Source organism: Oryctolagus cuniculus, chromosome 1 (genome assembly GCF_964237555.1).
Source record: "Oryctolagus cuniculus chromosome 1, mOryCun1.1, whole genome shotgun sequence".
NCBI classification, from domain to species: domain Eukaryota; kingdom Metazoa; phylum Chordata; class Mammalia; order Lagomorpha; family Leporidae; genus Oryctolagus; species Oryctolagus cuniculus.
In genome coordinates, this window is record NC_091432.1 from 190840545 (window position 1) to 190858658 (window position 18114).

General features: G+C 40.7%; 1 protein-coding gene across 5 annotated transcripts in view; it reads right to left on the reverse strand.

Moving 5' to 3' along the window:
* Positions 1-7649: 7649 nt before the first annotated feature.
* Positions 7650-18114, reverse strand: part of C9orf72 (C9orf72-SMCR8 complex subunit) — a 35129-nt gene continuing 24664 nt past the window's right edge. For all 5 annotated transcript variants that reach the window (XM_008250343.4, XM_008250224.3, XM_070053187.1 and 2 more), the window contains 4 exons: positions 17323-17558; positions 12121-12178; positions 9663-9772; positions 7650-9537 (listed from right to left, as the gene is read on the reverse strand). In XM_008250343.4, the coding sequence (XP_008248565.1) occupies positions 9351-9537; positions 9663-9772; positions 12121-12178; positions 17323-17558 (591 nt within the window). In that variant the 3' untranslated portion in view covers positions 7650-9350. The remainder of the gene's footprint in view (positions 9538-9662; positions 9773-12120; positions 12179-17322; positions 17559-18114) is intronic.

The window sequence follows — 18114 nt, forward strand, 5'->3', positions numbered from 1 at the left end:
TAACTGCATTTAGTATTTATGGGAAGTATTATCCTAGAACTTAAACCCAGCAAAAGTGTATTAGAAGAGAATGGGCCTCATTAGAAATATCATTATGATAGAAAAACTAGGAGTGGGTACAAAGTTATTAGAATAGTGGGGACTCCATTGGCCAAATGTGTTATTACAGCTTCAATGGGACCATTATCTTGTTGACAGAACACATGGTGAAACCTGCAGGGACTCCTCTGGCTTCATCAGAATGAGTAGAATCTGCCTTTCCCAAGAGAAGGCAGGTGCCTGGGAGGATCTAAGACCCAAGAGGTGCAGGCTATGGCAGACCACCCCATCCTTACCATTCTAGCTTTTGGTTCAGAAAGCCAGCATTTTGAGTATCTAGTCATTAGACTTTTACAGTGTCTTTGGGTTAGATTGACACACACACCCCCTTCCACCCCTCCTTCTTTTCACATGAAGGTCATTGACCCTTAGTTTTATAAGGTGTTCATTATTCCTGCAGAATTTGGGCCAGGGGCTCTTTCTGTTCAGCGAGTGATTCAACTCATGTGGACCCTGGGGTTGTTTACGTTTTCAGGGACTGCTATTGCAAAACTCAAAAGAAGTTTATTTTATGTAGTGAACTTGCTTTTTCCAGATGAATTCATTTGCTAAGTTATTTTTAAAATGTGTTTGTTCTTAGCTCCTTAGAGAAGCTCTAGTCTCCTCTTGTTTGTGTGGGTCTAGGCCAGGAAAAAAAAAAGTCAAGTCTATCGATGGAAGCCAAAGAAAATGTCTAGCCAAGGAGGATCAAAGAAGGTTCTCAGTTTTGAACAACAAAAACTTCTTTTCCCTGAATGTTGGGCTAACACACCAAACAATGCTGGTTTCCAAGGACTAAATGCTTGATGCTTCTAGAACCAGGAAGACATGAAAATGAGTCAAACTGCTCGTACAGGAGTTTGTGAGGAGGGGGGGCTGCAAGTGGGTATTCCCTCAGAATTAATACCCACTACTGCCAACCAGACCCAACAATGCAGCAGCACAGACACGGCTGGCGGCAGTCATGTTGGAAAGGCACAACCCTCCTACTTCACCCAGCTCAAATGGCCTCATTGATCTACCTTGCGCACATTTTACTTAAATGATTTAAAAAAAATGAAACCAAAACATAAAACAAAACCAAAAAAACTCCTGAAGGACATAGATCCTTATCCTCTGGGGGATCAGAGACCCCTTTGCGAATCTGATGAAGGCTATAGAAATATTCACCACCCAGAAAAATGTCAATGGTTTCACTGGGATAATACCCAAGAGTTACTAGGAGATGGGAGGTGGGTTTCTTACAAATCCCTTTGCTTTACAATTTAGAAAAACTTAAACCCAAGATCAGTGGTGTATTCATATTAATCATTCATGCAGAACTCACTGAGTTCCTGTGTCATGGCAGGCACTTTGCTGGAAGCTGGGGATACAATGATGTATAAAACAAGGACCCAGCCTAATGGAGCTGACAGTCTATTGGAAGACACACACACACACTTAAGGGTGCATATGAGGTAAGTACTATGTTACAACTATACACACAAAAACTAGTGAGATCCTTAAGCGGACAGTAACTAATTCACATATATTTAGTAAATATATTATTTAGCAGTCAATTAGAGATAAGCTCATGTAGACAAGGTCTAGAGCTCATGGAGCTTCAGTCTGGAATGCTCTAAATCCAAGGGCCTAGAAGAAAAGGACCAACACCTGAGGTGAAGCCTGACTTACAAGTAAAGTTCATGCAGATCAAAGGGCTGAGAGTACCAAGAGCAGCACCTGTACAGGCCCAAAAACGAGTAATATAAAGTAGGGAGAACGAGGGAGTTTATCAAAGATTCCACACGAGGGCACAAAAGGTTCAAGACAAAGGCGGAGATGCATGCTAGTGTGATAGACCCCAAGGGCCCTTGTGTTTTACCATGGACTATGAGCTTCATCTTATGTTGAAGTTGTCAAATGTTAAAAAGCAAGTGGGTGATGGCCGGTGCCGTGGCTCACTTGGCTAATCCTCCACCTGTGGACCTCCAGTCCAGCTCTCTGCTGTGGCCTGGGAGTGCAGTGGAGGATGGCCCAGGTCCTTGGGCCCTGCACCTGCATGGGAGACCAGAAGGAAGCACCTGGCTCCTGGCTTCTGATTGGCGCAGTGCACCAGCCGTAGCGGCTATTTGGGGGAGTGAAACGGAAAGGAAGACCTTTCTCTCTCTAACTCTGCCTGTCAAAAAAAAAAAAAAAAAAAAAAAAAAAAAAAAAAAAAAAAAAAAAGGCAAGTGAGTGCAAAGATCAAAGTTTAATATTAGAAATATCACTGTGCCTTTTGTTGAAAAAAGGGCTGGGGGTGGAGGTGAAGGAAGCTGCTGAGTTAATCTGGATGTGAAATGAGGCTCTAACAGACAAGAGAGTAAGGTGGACAGATCAGAAAACAGGATGAAGTTCACCTTCCCTGGAATTGCCCGAGGCCATGCTCTCTGCCAGGAGGTGCTGATGGGTTCAAGGTGATGAATACTCTTGCTACTCAGTTGGTATCACTTAGAATCAGGACTGGGGTAGAAATGCTGGGGTTCAATAATCAGAGGAACTCGACATATAATTGCTTAGTGTTGGTGACAATGATAAAAAGCTATAACTCAATTTTATTGTGTTACCTACTTTGTGACAGATACCTTTCCACATATGCTGCCTGTATTAACCCACTTAATTAAAACACAGCCCTATGACAGCACAGAGAGATTAAACACACTGTCTACGTCACACAGCTGGGAAATGGTAAAACAGGAATTTGAGAGGTCTGGCTCTACGACCCATGCTCCCAACAATTTCGGTATCTGAATACCGTGACAAATATGGTCCTTCATAGACTTCTGAATGAGTATGAAACCAACTCTTCATTTGTTTTGAACATTCTCAACAAGCACAGTAAAAAGGTTTCCATGCTACTCACATCTCCAGAAATACCACAGGAGAGGTACACGAGGCAAAATGCTGGGTGTGAGTGTTTCTGCAGATTCAGGCTCCAGAGCACAGAAAAGCAGAAAAAACAAGCAATGGTGTTTTTAAACAAAGAACGTTGTTTTCCTTTAGCCATAAGGGAATTTTAAAACTTGACAAAGCCATTCAGCTTTCAAAGCATTCCACATTCCCCACCCACAACCAATGCCAGAAGGTGCCAGCTGGAGCCAACTCTGAGCTCAGGAATGATTTTCTAAATACCAGATCAGATTTCTTGAATGTCCACACTCCACACACAGTTGCATACTTACCATTGTCCTAATTGGTCTGATGAAAAGTCCTTAGCAATTTAACAAGCAATGAATTTAAAAAGCACATCTCAGCAAGAGATGAGATAGTGAGATGTAAATGCAAACACAGAAAATGATACGGTACTGTAAGACTTCAAAAAGACTGGAATTTCAGCACTGCCTAAGGCCTTAAAAATTTTAGAGCAAGATTATGCACAAACTCACGTTTAGGGAAGGGCTTTCTGGAAAAAAAAAAAAGTCTGATTGCATGAAAAAAGTAACTTCCTCAATCTGTAAGAAGTTACTCTTTCTGTGGAGGACAAAAAAAAAATAATGTTCAATGTATTCATTATACTCATTAAATTAATATTTATTGCAAACGTGCTCTGTGCCCAGCACCATCCTAGGCTTTGAAACTACAAAACAAAATAGACATGGATCTGGTTCTCCAGCCTAGATAGAGAGACAGGGAAGCAAAGCAACTAACAAGTGCAAGTATGTACTAGGCAGAGTTGGAAGCAGTAAGTTTAGAAAGATCAACAGAAATCGTGTTGCTAGAATTTTGGACTTAATTTGGTAAATGATGGAGACCCAGTAAGCAGAAGTGCTCATCAGATTTAATTTCAGAAGGATCAGTGTCAAAAATGGGTAACAGTGAGGACATCAAAGGCAGACTGAATCCTACTTCATAAAAGTCACTCCACAACACTCCAATACCTCCCTTTCTGCTCTTCATTTGCCATCGCACCCACCCACACACAATTGAGAAATTATCTAACCTTTGAAAAGTGCTGCTTTGTTTCCAAGTTTTTGAGGTTTTCCCAGGTATCTGTGACTGGCTTATATTTTAATTCCATGGTGGTCAGAGAACAGTCTTATGACTTGAATTCTTTTAAATTTATTGAGGATTATTTTATGGCTCAAAACATGGACTATGTAACATGGACATGCGCTCCTGAAAAATACATGTTCTCAACTGTTGCTGGGTACTACTTGTCGCTCCCCCTCTTCGTGGAGGAACGACACAGGACCCTGCGCTGTTCTTTCGTCTGCTCGGCCCTCCCCGGGTTTGCTGCTGGTTCTTCCCGGGTTGGCTACTATCCCCTCCACCTCCGTGGAAGGGCAGTTCCCCCTGGCCACATTCCCCACTTCCGCAGGGGAGCGGCACACCGCCGGCCAGCTCTTCTCGGGGGCTGCACAGGTGTTCCTTCAGCTAGATGTTCCCCTTAGATGTTCCTGGTGCATGCCGTCTCTCTCCTCCTTTATAGTCCTCTTCCGCCAATCCTAACTCGGCTGCCCACACGCCAAGTACGCTGCTCTCCAATCAGGAGCAAGTCCTACAGTTAATTGGTTGAACTGGAGGCAGCTGTGCGGAAGCTGTTTACTTCTCTCCCAGCGCCATATTGTGGGAGAGCAGATGCATAGAATAAGTCTTAATTCCAGTAACTCAGTCTAGTCCGGGTTGCTCCCCACACTACTGTGTTCTATAAAGATCACTTACATTAGCTTGGTTGATAACTTTTTAAAAAAGATTTATTTTAAAGTCAGAGTTATAGACAGAGAGCAGAGAGAGGGAGAGGGAGAGGGAGAGAAACCTTCCATCCATTGGTTTACTCCCCAAATGGCTACAACTGGGCCTGGGCCAGGCAGAAACCAGGGGCTTGATCCAAGTCTACCATGCAGGTGGTAGAGGTCCAAGTACTTGGGTCTTCTGCTGCTGCTTTTCCCAGGCCATCAGCAGGGAGCTGGATTGGAAGTATAGTAGCCAGGACACAAACCAGTGCTCCTATGGGATGCTGGCATCACAGGCAGCAACTTTACCTGCTATGCCACAACACCAGCCCTGGTAACTTACTATATTGGTACTGGTTTGGTGCATTCTTATTCTACTGAACATTGACAGGGGTATTAAAGTCTTCAGCTATAACTGTGTATTGTCCATTTCTCCTCGCAACTCTATCATTTTTGCTTCAAGTATTTTTAAGCAGTTATAAGTCAATAAACATTTAGGATTGCTATGTCCTCTTGCTGAATTGACCTTTTCATCATTTTGAAATCCTTTATTCCTGGGAACTTTCTTTGCTCTGAAATAATTTTTTTTTTTTAAAGATTTATTTTAAATTCAGAGTTACACAGAGAGAGAGGAGAGACAGAGCCAGAGACAGAGAGAGAGGTCTTCTATCCACTGGTTCACTCCCTAATTGGCCGCAATGGCTCGAGCTGCGCCGATCTGAAGCCAGGAGCCAGGAGCCTCCTCCAGGTCTCCCACGTGGGTGCAGGGGCCCAAGGACCTGGGCCATCATCTACTGCTTTCCCAGGCCATAGCAGAGAGCTGGATCGGAAGTGGAGCAGCCTGATCTTGAACAAGCACCCATATGGGCTGCCAGCACTGCAGGCGGGGGTGGCTTAACCTGCTATGCTACAGCATCAGCCCTTGAAATCATCCTTTTTTTTTTTTTTAAGATTTATTTATTTATTTGAAAGAGTTACACAGAGAGAGGAGAGGCAGAGAGAGAGAGAGAGAGAGAGAATTTCCATCTGATGGTTCACTCCCCAACTGGCCGCGATGGCTGGAGCTGCGCCGGTCCGAAGCCAGGAACCAGGATTTTCTTCCGGGTCTCCCATGTGGGTGCAGGGGCCCAAGGACTTGGGCCATCTTCTACTGCTTTCCCAGGCTATAGCAGAAAGCTAGATTGGAAGTGGAGCAGCTGGGTCTTGAACCGGCGCCCATAGGGATGCCGGCACTACAGGCCAAGGCATTAACCCGCTGTGCCACAGTGCTGGCCTCATCCTTGATATTAGTATCACAACTCAATCTTTTGATTAGTATTAATATGCTATATCTTTTACCTTCCTGCTGTTTGTCCTTTTTTTTTTGTTGTTGTTGTTGTTTTAATTGTTTTCAATGTTTTCCCTCTGGGAGGTGCAGAGAAAGAATGAATGAAAGAGCTTCCATCCATTTGTTCCTTCCCCAAATATCCATGGTGGCTGGGGCAGGGACAGGCCAAACCCAGGAAAGGGGAAATTCAACCCAGGTTGCTTATATGGGTGACAGGGTCCCAATCACATGAGCTATCCCCACTGTCTCCCAGGATCTGCAGTGGTAGGAAGTTGGAATGAGAACCTGAAAGTGGCATTGAACCCCGGCACTGTTATGGGACACAGGTATCCTAAACATTGTGTCTTAACTACTAGACCAAATACTTGGCCCTGTACTATATCTATTTAAAATTGTTTTTTAATTTAAAGAATACCATTTCTTTTAAGTTTATTTATTTTCATCTACTTGAAACAACAAAATATAGAGACAGATCTTTCACCTGTTGGTTCACTTCCCAAATATCCACAACAACCAGTGCTGCAGCAGACCAAAGACAGGGGTGGAAGGAGCCCAAGCTCTTGAGCCATTATCTGCTACCTGACAGGATGCAATGTCAGCAAGCTGCATTGGAAGTAAAGCGAACTGACTAACCTACTTATTTATTTATTTGAAAGGCAGAATGAGAGAGAGAGAGAGAGAGAGAATGAGAAGGAAAGATTTCTTCTATCTACTGGTTTGTTCCTAAATGGCAGGAATGGCCACAGCCAAAGCCAGGAGCCCAGAATTCTATTGTGGTCTAATATGTGAGTACAGGAGCCCAAGTACTTCAGCCATCATCTGCTAACTCCTAGGGGCCAGGAAATCTGTCCGGGTAGGAACCCAAGCACTAGAGTCATCATCTGCTGTCTCCCAGCCACATTAGCAGGAAGCTGAATGGGAAGCACAGAGCAGCCAGGACTCCAAACAGCCACTCTGATATGAGATGCAGATGGCCCTAACGGTGGCTTCATCTGCTGTATCACAACGTCCAACCCTAGATTTTTTTTTAAAACCTGATTCCAGTATTAGAGGGTAAGCATTGTAGCACAGTAAGTTAAGCTGCCACTCAGAGGGCCTACATCCCAAATTGGACCGCTTAGCTCAAGTCTTGGCTACTATACCTCCATTCCAGCTTCCTGCTAGTGAATCCTAGAACAGGCAGCACATGATGGCTCAAGTGCTTGGGCTCCTGTCACCCATATGGGAGACCCAGATGCAGTTCCTGGCTCCTGGCTTTGGCCCATTCCAGCCCTTGCTATTGTGGACATTTAAAGTATGAACAAGTGATGGAAGATTCTCTCTGTTGTTCTGCCTTTCAAGCAGATGAAAAAAAAAAAAAATATATATATATATAAACATTTAAACAAGATTCTAGCATCACACAGAACCTTTAAGTATATGTTCTTTGAAAAGATGAAATTAATTTAAAAAGATAGTTTATATCCAACATAACTGTCAACTGAATAGGATGTCGATAAGTCTTCCAATATCATAGTGGTGCTTTTCCTGAACAAATAACTGAAAAGAAACAAATTTCAAAGATATTTTATTCAAAATTCTCCATCTAGGAGAAAGATATACAATAACGTTTACACATGCTTTAATAACTTATTTCACTGTACAACTTACACTCTATACAAGAGTACAATAAACCAGCCAAAAAAACAGTCAGCACTTAAATAAGAATTCACTGTGTAAAAAGCATCAAGGATGGGACATTACAAGGTGGCATCTACACATTTTTCCACGACTAAACTATAATACATTAGTCATCTTGCTCAATGTGTATCTAAAAAAAATCAAGTTGTCTACATATATCAGGATATGAAAGCTATTATGACCTTTCAGAACAGGATGCTTCCTTTTTTGTTAAAGTTGGTGGGTAAGAGCAGAAGGACTCTATCACTTTTATCTTTTTCTTATAAATAAATACATTTTCCCTTTTGTGTTACTTCCACAGTTTTAAATAAAAATACTTACTTGTGCTCGTGTATACACCATTATGTTAACCCTGCTCTAAGCACAAAATTATAATAATCAGTTAATTTACAGCTAGTAAAATGGTCCAAACACATTAATGAGACAAAAGAAACAGATCACTTAGTTCTGCCAAAGTAGCACCTAGAAAAATAGCACTTTAGTAAAGTTTCTCCTGCCATTCTTTATCCAATGCAGGCAACATGACAACAATTTTAAAAATATGGGCAGGAATATAAGAACAAAGAAGACAAGAAACTGCTCTCTGTTCCTAAAAAGGGAACTTGGAAGTCAGCATATTCTTTAACACATTTTATAATCCTAAAATTATAATTATTGCCAAATCAGGTACATGGTAAGATTTTGAGTGAAAACCAGATGGAAATGACTGACCAGTGAAATCTGAACTTCTTCCAGGTAATTATATTTTCCAAGGAAAAAAAGGCACAGAAGGTACACATTTCAATTTGGCTTAAAATAATGAAAATTAACTTTAAAATTGTCAACAACTATTAAAACATAAAAATCAAATTTCCTATATTTTCTTGGACAAAGTTCAACTATATAGGATACTGACAATGATAAAAAACCAGAAAAACACGCTGACTGTGGTTCATCATAATCAGGGACTATAAATAACTGCTTGACATTTCTACATAGACCAAATCCTAAGGACTAAGTCTACAAAACAGGATCTAATAATTCATTCAGATTAAAAATCTGCTTGATCAATAGTTTCTCTCTAAAGCTTAGTCTGTTTAAGCTATCTTCCTTTCTGAAATGATTTTAAAAAAGCTCTAATTTTTAGCTGACTGCAAAAGTATTAGAGTAATCACACATACCTAGGAACACCAAAAGATGGAAAGTCAACTGGTATTCTATCTGAAAAAGCCAACTCAGACTTGACTTTGATACATGTAAACCATAAATCATAAGTTTCAAAAAACAGTAGTTGTGGTCAAGTTTATATCCTGTTATTATATCTTTAAAATATACCAAGAATACTTATTATATCTGTAAACATAAGTCTATATCCCAAGAAAGCATATTGAAGAAAAGGGATATCCAATTTAAGGATGTACCTGACATTCCTTTACAGACTTCCTGTGACAGCTGTAGTGTAACTAATTTTAACTGCAATGGCTGAGTAGGGCTCTGGAGGCATAATCTGGGGAAAATGATGCTTCCCACACCACTGAGCTATTTGAGTAGCGGTCATGATTGCAATGAAATATACTTAACCAGTTACACCTTTAAAAAGTCATCAGAACATCTCGTTCTTGTACGCTAGTGTAGAAAGATCTTCCAAAGATAAAAGAGTGTAGGCCTGGTTTAATTTTCTCAGCTAGAGCCATTATTATGTTAAGATCGCCCTCTGCTGTTAAGTCAAGGTCTATCTTCAGGTTCCGAAGAGATTTAAAGGCCTTTTTCCCCTTCTGCCTACAAATAATAAGAAAAATTAAAAGAAAAAAAAAACAAAAATCCAAATTATAATATAGAAAGTGTCAAAAGGAAAAGACAAAATAAAATGTGCAAAGGTTTTTCTTGCAGACAATTTTACTTACGTATCATCTTCTATATATTTTATTAGTGTCAAGGCTTTTCTGTGAAGGACTAGTAGAAACTGTGCAAGGAAAGTACTCCTGAGAGATAAACCTGGTTTCAAATGAAAGACCTGCAGGGAAATGAACAATTTTAATACAGAATTTATTTCCATTCGACCCAGACAGCGTGTTTCTATGACAGTGTTGATAACAACTAGCAGGCAACACACATTAGAGCATCTCTCAAGCATTTCCATGGGTGTCCTCTGACAGACAGGGCTGTGGTGGCTGTACAGAGTCTGGAAGCAATCTGACGGCTCTTTAAAAAATTGTCTATTTTAACTTTTAAAATACACTCAAATTTTGTATTCTATATCAGAATATTTTTTATTAAAAATTATGAAAGTTATTTCCTGTTGCTATTGTTTAACTTTTTCTGCCCAACCTTCAAATAAAATTGAAGATTCCAGGAGCTGAGCCATGTTTAGACTATGTTTTTGAGATGCTCATATATTCATACTCTTGGGGGCTGAGAAATATTAGTTTCTGTTGGGGTAGAGAACGGAAGGTGTTTTATTTCAGCTTGAAAAGCATGAAATTACATGACTACAAAATATTCTTTAACTTTACAATATGTCACAGGCCACAAAGACATTGCTATAAAGTTTCTAGCTAACACATAACATAAGGATCTCATTATTATTATTATTTTTTAAAGGTTTACTTATTTATTTGAAAGTTAGAGAGGGAGAGACAGAGAGATTTTCCATCTGCTGGTTTACTTCTTAGACTAGGGGCAGGGGTGGAGGCTGGGCCAGGCCAAAGCAAGGAGCCAGGAGCCAAGAGCTTCCTCTGGATCTCCCACATGGCTTACAGGGGCCCAACCATTTGGGCCACCTCCCCTGCTTTTCCCAGGTCATTAGCAGGAAGCTGGGTTGGAAGTGGAGCTGCAAGGATTCAAACTGGCAATTACATGGGATGTTGTGTCAGGCAGTGTTTTACGTGCTATGCCCCAGTGCTGGCCCCGTGGGATCTCCTTATTTCAAAGCTACATCCATGACACCATTCCCTAGCCTGATCCTCAGAATGATACTACAAGACAGCTCCATTATATTAAAAGATAAGTCCCATATCATCTATAAAAATCTATAATCAGGCCAGTACCATAGCTCACCTGGCTAATCCTCCGCCTGCAGTGCCGGCACCCCAGGTTCTAGTCCCGGTTGGGGTGCTGGGTACTAGTCCTGGTTGCTCCTCTTCCAGTCCAGCTCTTTGCTGAGGCCCGGGAGGGCCGTGGAGGATGGCCCAAGTGCTTGGGTCCCTGCACTGGCATGGGAGACCGGGAGAAGTACCCGGCTCCTGGCTTCAGATCGGCGCAGCGCTGGCCGTGGTGGCCATTACGGGAGTGAACCAACAGAAGCAAGACCTTTTTCTCTGTCTCTCTCTCACTGTCTATAACTCTCTCTCTGTATCTCTCTCTCACTGTCTAACTCTGCCTGAAAAAAGTCTATAATCTTTAGATGTGTAAGTTAAGTAGATTTTTTTTTTTTTTTTTTTTTTAAAGAGACAAGGTGGGTGTTTGGTGTAGCAGCTAAAATCCTGCCTGGGATACTTCCATTTCATATGGAGTGTCTGTGTTTCAGTCCTGGCTACACTACTGGTTTTAGGTTCCTGCTCATGTTCCTGCTGGGAGGCAGCAGGTGATGACTCAAGTAGTTGGGTCCAAGAGTGAGTTATCAGTTCCTAACTTCGGGCTGGCCCATTCCCACAGCTGTTAGAGGTGTTTGGAGAATGAAACAAATAGGTTCATTGGATGGGTGATCTCTGACTTTCTTTGCATTTTCATTAAATAAAGTAAATAAATATTTATAGAAATTTAAAAATAAGACAATAAAGACACAATCATTTAAATAGAAGTACACTAGGTTTTAAAAATAGTTTTTGCTTAATTAAGGCAAGTAATCTTGGTCTCCTCAAAAAACAAAACCCATTCTTTGTGTTACAGAGCAGTGCTTGAAATTAAAAAAAAAAAAAAGGCGGGGGTGGGGGCCAGCGCTGTGGCGCAGTGGGTTAAAGCCCTACCCATATGGGCACCGGTTCTAGTCCTGGCTGCTCCTCTTCCAATCCAGCTCTCTACTACGGCCTGGGAAAGCAGCAGAAGATGGCCCAAGTCCTTGGTCCCCTGCACCCATGTGGGAGACCTGGAAGAAGCTCCTGGCTCCTGGCTTCGGATCAGCCCAGCTCCAGCCTTTGTAGCCATTTGAGGAATGAACCAGCAGTTGGAAGACCTCTCTCTTTCTCTATCTCTGCCTCTCTATAACTCTGCCTTTCAAATAAATAAAATAAATCTTTAAAAAAAAGAAATTAAGAAAAAGGAATTAATTCTATGTTTTGTATTATTGTACTGGCATTGTAGAACACATTGAAAAAGAAAATATGTCATATTATTTGTCCTGACAAGTGCAGGTTTAATGTTTACCTGATCCAGGAAGCCTTTTACTAGAGTGTCTCTGTGTAAGACATCTTGAAAAATATTCCTATAAGGAAAAGAAAAAAGTTCAAATGTTGAAATGGCTACACAATGCTACTCTATATAAACCCTCACTTCAGCCAACAAATTCATGGCATATTGTATATAAATATATTTGTAGGAATGTATGTAATTGGAGATATAAAACATATATTCATTTTAGCTTAAAGATACATTTGTGTATTACTGGTGTTTTCTCTAGAGAGTATAAGCAGTCCCCAAAAGATAAATACGTATCTATAAATCTATTATAGTACTTACACCTTACCAAAAAGCTGAGTGCATTAGGCAACTAATTTATTAACTACCAATTCTAGCCATCCTCCCTCACCTCCAATAACATCTAACCCCCAAACCAAGAACAAATGCTTAGAAACATTTGAGAGAGATGAAGGAACATACCCAGGCACTAATCTACAATATCATGATCACTGAATTTGTACCAAGAGGCCCATTATCTGTAAGGAACATGAACCAGCTACCTAACGAAGTACTACCTATCTGTGCAATGACCAGATTATGAAGTCAAGACATAACACCCACTTAAGATAACACCTGTCTGACAATACTGTCAGGGCAGAGAATGTGCTCAAACAAAAAAGCATGTTCTTTTCCTGGACCCCAGCTCTCTTCCATTTTTTTCTAGTTGATACACAGGGCAGAGTTTATAACACTTAATAAGGTAAGTGATAAAACAGTAGGGGGCATCATATAACTGTCAGGAGTGGCAGAGAAAGAGGATGGTGTATGCAGAACTAAACAGGAAGTATCTCAAGTTTCCCAGTCTGAGGAGACAGACGTACCAAACTACAGAAGAAGGAAACTGAGAAATGAGGAAAAAGTCAGCATTTCCCCATTACTAACAGGCACTGACAGTACCCCTTCTTGGGCTCTGAGAGAGATTAAGACTATTTAAGTCTAGTGTTCTAATTATACCTATTTCATTGAATGAATATTGTGACCATAAGTGAACTGGATAGGGGCTGGCGCTGTGGTGTAGCATGTGAAGCTGCCGCCTGTAGTGCCGGCATCCCATATGGGCACCGGTTTGAGACTCAGCTGTTCCACTTCTGATCCAGTTCTCTGCTGTGGCCTGGGAAAGCAGTGGAAGATGGCCCAAGTCCTTGGGCCCCTGCATCAGCATGAGAAGACCCAGAGGAAGCTCCTGGCTCCTGGCTTCGGATCAGCGCAGCTCTGGCCACTGCAGCCAAATGAGGAGTGAACCAGTAGATGGAAGACCCCCACCTTCCCTCTCTGTGTATCTCTTTCAAATAAATAAATAGATCTTAAAAAATAAAATAAAAAATAAAAAAATGAAATGGATAAAGTATTTAAAAATGCTTCCAGTGGCTGATTTTAACTGCATTAGCAGAAACTGAAATTACTTTTAAGTTAAATTTTAAAATAACCTACAAGTAAAAAACAGTTTGAAATACACTAAAGAGTAAAATAAATCTATGATGTAAAAGTTAACGACACACAATCTACTTGAAAATACTATTTATGGACAATTTTTTGTTTAGAAAATCTGCTTAAAGCTGGAAATAAAATTTAAAAATTCATGACTTTTTTTTATGATCAACACAATAAGAATAGCTGGCTGATCATAGTTTGTCAAATCAGCAAAACAAACAGAGCTGACTAAAAATGAGTAAGAAGGGGATAGCAGTGTGGTGCAGCAAGTTAAGGTGACACTTCTGAGGCTAGCAGCCCACACTGGGATGCCAGTTCTAGTCCTGGCTGCTCCACTTCTGATCATTGCTAATGCACCTGGGAAGGCAGTGAAAGACAGTCCAAGTACTTTGGTTCCTGCCACCTATGTTTGAGGACAGGATAGAGTTTCTGGCTCCTGGATTTCACTTGGCCCAGTACTAGCCCTTGTGGCCAACAAGGGAGTGAATCAGTGGATGGAAAGTGTCTCTCCCTCAGTCTCTATCACTGCCTTTTAAATCAACAAATTGATACATCCATTAATCAATCACTTTTTAAAAAAAAATCAGGAAGAAATGTTAAAGACACAAATATATATACACACCTCTAAAGAACAAGGCAAAAATGTAAATGGTTGCAAATCCAATCCAAAGTTTACTAACTTCCCTCAAACAGATTTTCAAGAGGCATTAAATTTAACTTATGGGTTAACATACTCCCATCTCACATCAGCATAACTGAGTTGTATATATACCTCCAGCTTTGCAGTCCAGCTTCCAACTAACGCAGATCCTGGGGGGCAGCAGTGATGGCTCAAGTAATTGAGTTCCTATCACCTACGTGGGAGATCTGGATCATGGTCCTGACTATATGGCTAGCCCTGGCCACTGTGGGCATTTGGGGAGTGAAACAGCAGATGGAAGCTCTCTCTCTCTCTCTGATTCTCAACTTAAAAAAAAAAAAAGCTTCAAAACACAGAACGAAAAATTAATTAAAAATGAAGGAAATGCTTGAAGGCACACATCAATTTCAAGAACTACCAAAATTACTAATATATGAAATCTTAATGGCATGGAATTCCAATTTGACCAGTTCAATTTATTTTAAAAATGTATTTGAGAGACAGGAAGACAGTAAGAACTCCCCAAATGCATGCAATAGCTGAGAGTGGGCCGAACCAAAGCTGGCAGCTAGGAACACAATCTAGCTTTCCCATGTCAGTGGCAGGGATCCAACCATTTGAGCCATCACCAGCTGGCTTCTAGGGTTTGCATTAGCAGGAAATTAGAATAAAGAGAGCCAGGAAACAAATCCAGGCACTCTATTGTGAGATGCAGGTAACTTAATCAGTGTCTTACCTGCTAGGCCAAATGCCTGTCCTCCAGTTCATTTTCTAAACCCATTCTGGACTGGTACCGTGGCTCACTTGGCTAACCCTCTATCTGCGGCGCTGGCACCCCGGGTTCTAGTCTCGGTTGGGGCGCCGGGTACTAGTCCCAGTTGTTCCTCTTCCAGTCCAGCTCTCTGCTGTGGCCTGGGAGGGCAGTGGAGGATGGCCCAAGTGCTTGGGTCCCTGCACCTACATGGGAGACTGGGAGGAAGTACCCGGCTCCTGGCTTCGGATCAGCGCAGCGCTGGCCGTAGTGGCCATTAGGGGAGTGAACCAGCAGAAGCAAGACCTTTCTCTCTGTCTCTCACTGTCTATAACTCTCTCTCTGCCTCTCTCTCTAACTCTGCCTGGCAAAAATAAATAAATAAATAAATAAAAAAAAAATAAAAATAAACCCATTCCCATTTCTAAGGAACCAAGAACACTGGAGAATGGGCAATCAATAGATGTGGAGGAAAATGGGTCTTACGTTATCTTCCGAATCATGAGGCTCAGTTTCCCCCAGATGCAATGTTCCTATTCTATGTTTCTGGTCAACACTTAGTGTGTGGCTACTGATGAATCACACGTCCGTTGCCTTAGCTCAAACTTTCCTTAAAAACACCCAACAGTGTTGACTGCTCCAGATTTACGGGTGCCTTAAACATTTAAACCTGGATTAGTATAGTTAACATTCATTGAGTACATTCTGTGCCATGTACTTTTCCAAGCACTTTTAATTGATTAGAGAACCATAATAGTACATTACAATTCTTTTTCTGACTTCAAAACATCACTTAAGTGTTTTCTTGTGGTTTCTGGATTATAGATTTATCAGCATAACTTTGTTGTTTCTAGTTGGGTCTATACTCAGCAACTGATTATCGCCACTTTTTAATTTACTGATCAGACTTCCTGATAAATGAATTAACACAAAATAAAATGCAAAGTAAAAGAATGCTCTATTAATATATTTCAACAATTTTCCTGTATTTTGTATTCATATACCAAGGAAAGAAAACCCTAGAATTGCTTCTTTGGCTTACTTAGCCTGTTCAATGAGGGTTACATACTAGTGCTCTATGGCTGGACCCTATTACTCCCAGTACCTAATATAGTTTCTAGGAGCTCAATACTTATTTATTCAACAAATATTTAAATACCTAAGGCCTAATTTAACCTATTTTATGGGAAACAAAATTATATTAAAAATGAACATTTAAAAAAATCATTGATTAAATGCTTCTTCAAGCATAATTCTGCCAGTAATATTTATTTCCTTTTAAACACAATTTGTCTGATTGTTTTTATTCATGAAAGAGAGTTTCATGTTGTTCCATGACAACAATATCAAAAGAGCATCAATTCACAATAGCAAAGACATGGAATCAACCAAGATGTCTATCAGCTGGTGACTAGATAAAGATAGCCTTGGCAACTCATGACAAGAGCCTAGGGTGATTACTGAGGCCATAAACAAGAGTGTCAATTTGTTAAGTCAACAACAGGAGTCACTGTGCACTTACTCCTCATGTAGGATCTTTGTCCTTAGTGTGCTGTACATTGAGATTTAATGCTATAACTAGTACTCAAACAGTATTTTTCACTTTGTGTTTCTATGTGGGTGCAAACTGTTGAAATCTGTACTTAATATATGCTAAACTGATCTTCTGTATATAAAGAGAATTGAAAATAAATCTTGATGTGAATGGAAGGGGGGAGGGAGAGGGAAAGGGGAGGGTTGCGGGTGGGAGGGAAGTTATGGGGGGGGGGGAAGCCATTGTAATCCATAAGCTGTACTTCAGAAATTTATATTCATTAAATAAAAGTTAAAAAAAAAGAAAATGTGATATATACACACACACATACATATATATACACACACACAATAGAATATTACTCAGTCATAATTATGAATGAAATAATGAACTGTGCAACAAAATGGATGCAAATGGAGATCATTACACTTAGTGAAATAAGCCAGACCCAAAAAGATAAATACATGTTTCCTCTTATTTGTGGTAGTTTATAGACTATAAAAGTTGTGTGGATGTCATGTCATTTGGTATAGTTATAATACTGCTTCATCAAATTACACCATGTAAATGACAATATGTTCTTAGTTCACATATTAAAAAAAAAAAGAAATGGAGAGGGGAGAACAGTGAGGACTCTTGGGACACTAGTCACACTTTATTCTTAACTTGGGGGTTAGATGAGTGTGATCAGGTGCCAAAAAACTTTATCTGTACATGTATGTGCATTTCTTGATATGTATACTATATCATGGTATGTATACTCTATTATTAAAATAAAATGTTAAAAGAAGAAAAATGATGAGCATTACATACAAATCAGGAGTGAAGCTTTCATCTGTGTAGATGACCGTATCCTGAGCCATGTCTTCCTCTGAAGTAGCTCTCCAAAATGCTGTCAGCTCTGACCTCATGTATCTACGCTGATTATAAATATGTTCGTGACAGGGTGGCATCTGCTTGACAGTATTGACATCCACATCTATGTGTGTGGTGGGATATGGGGCATACATGACTTGCCGGAACGGTAGTACAAAGCTTCCAGTGGAATCCTGCCAAAATGAAAAGAACATTTATTGTCTTATATGCCAGAAGATATGAAGAAATATTTTAATTAAAAAAAAAGGGGGGAGCCGATGCTGTGGCATAGTTGTTAAACCTGCCACCTGAGCTGCCGGCATCCCATATAAGTGCCGGTTTGAGTACCAGCTGCTCCACTTCCCATCCAGCTCTCTGTTATGGTGTGGAAAGCAGAGGAAGATGGCTCAAGTCCTTGAGCCCCTGCACCCTCGTGGGAGACCCGGAAAAAGCTCCTGGCTCCTGGCTTCAGATTGGCACAGTTCTGGTGCCAACTGGAGAGTGAACCAGCAGATGTAAGACCTCTCTCTCTCTGCTTCTCTGTCTCTGTGTAACTCTGACTTTCAAATAAATAAATAAATCTTAAAGAAAAAAAAAACCTGGCTCTGATTTAGCAAATTCATCTCTACAAGTGTTTTTCAAAAGTTGATTTATGGGACCCAGGTCAGGGATTCAAGCACTTGGGCCTTCATCTATTGCCTCCCAGGGTGTGCATTAGGAGGAACTTAGATCAGAAAAAGAGGCAAGACT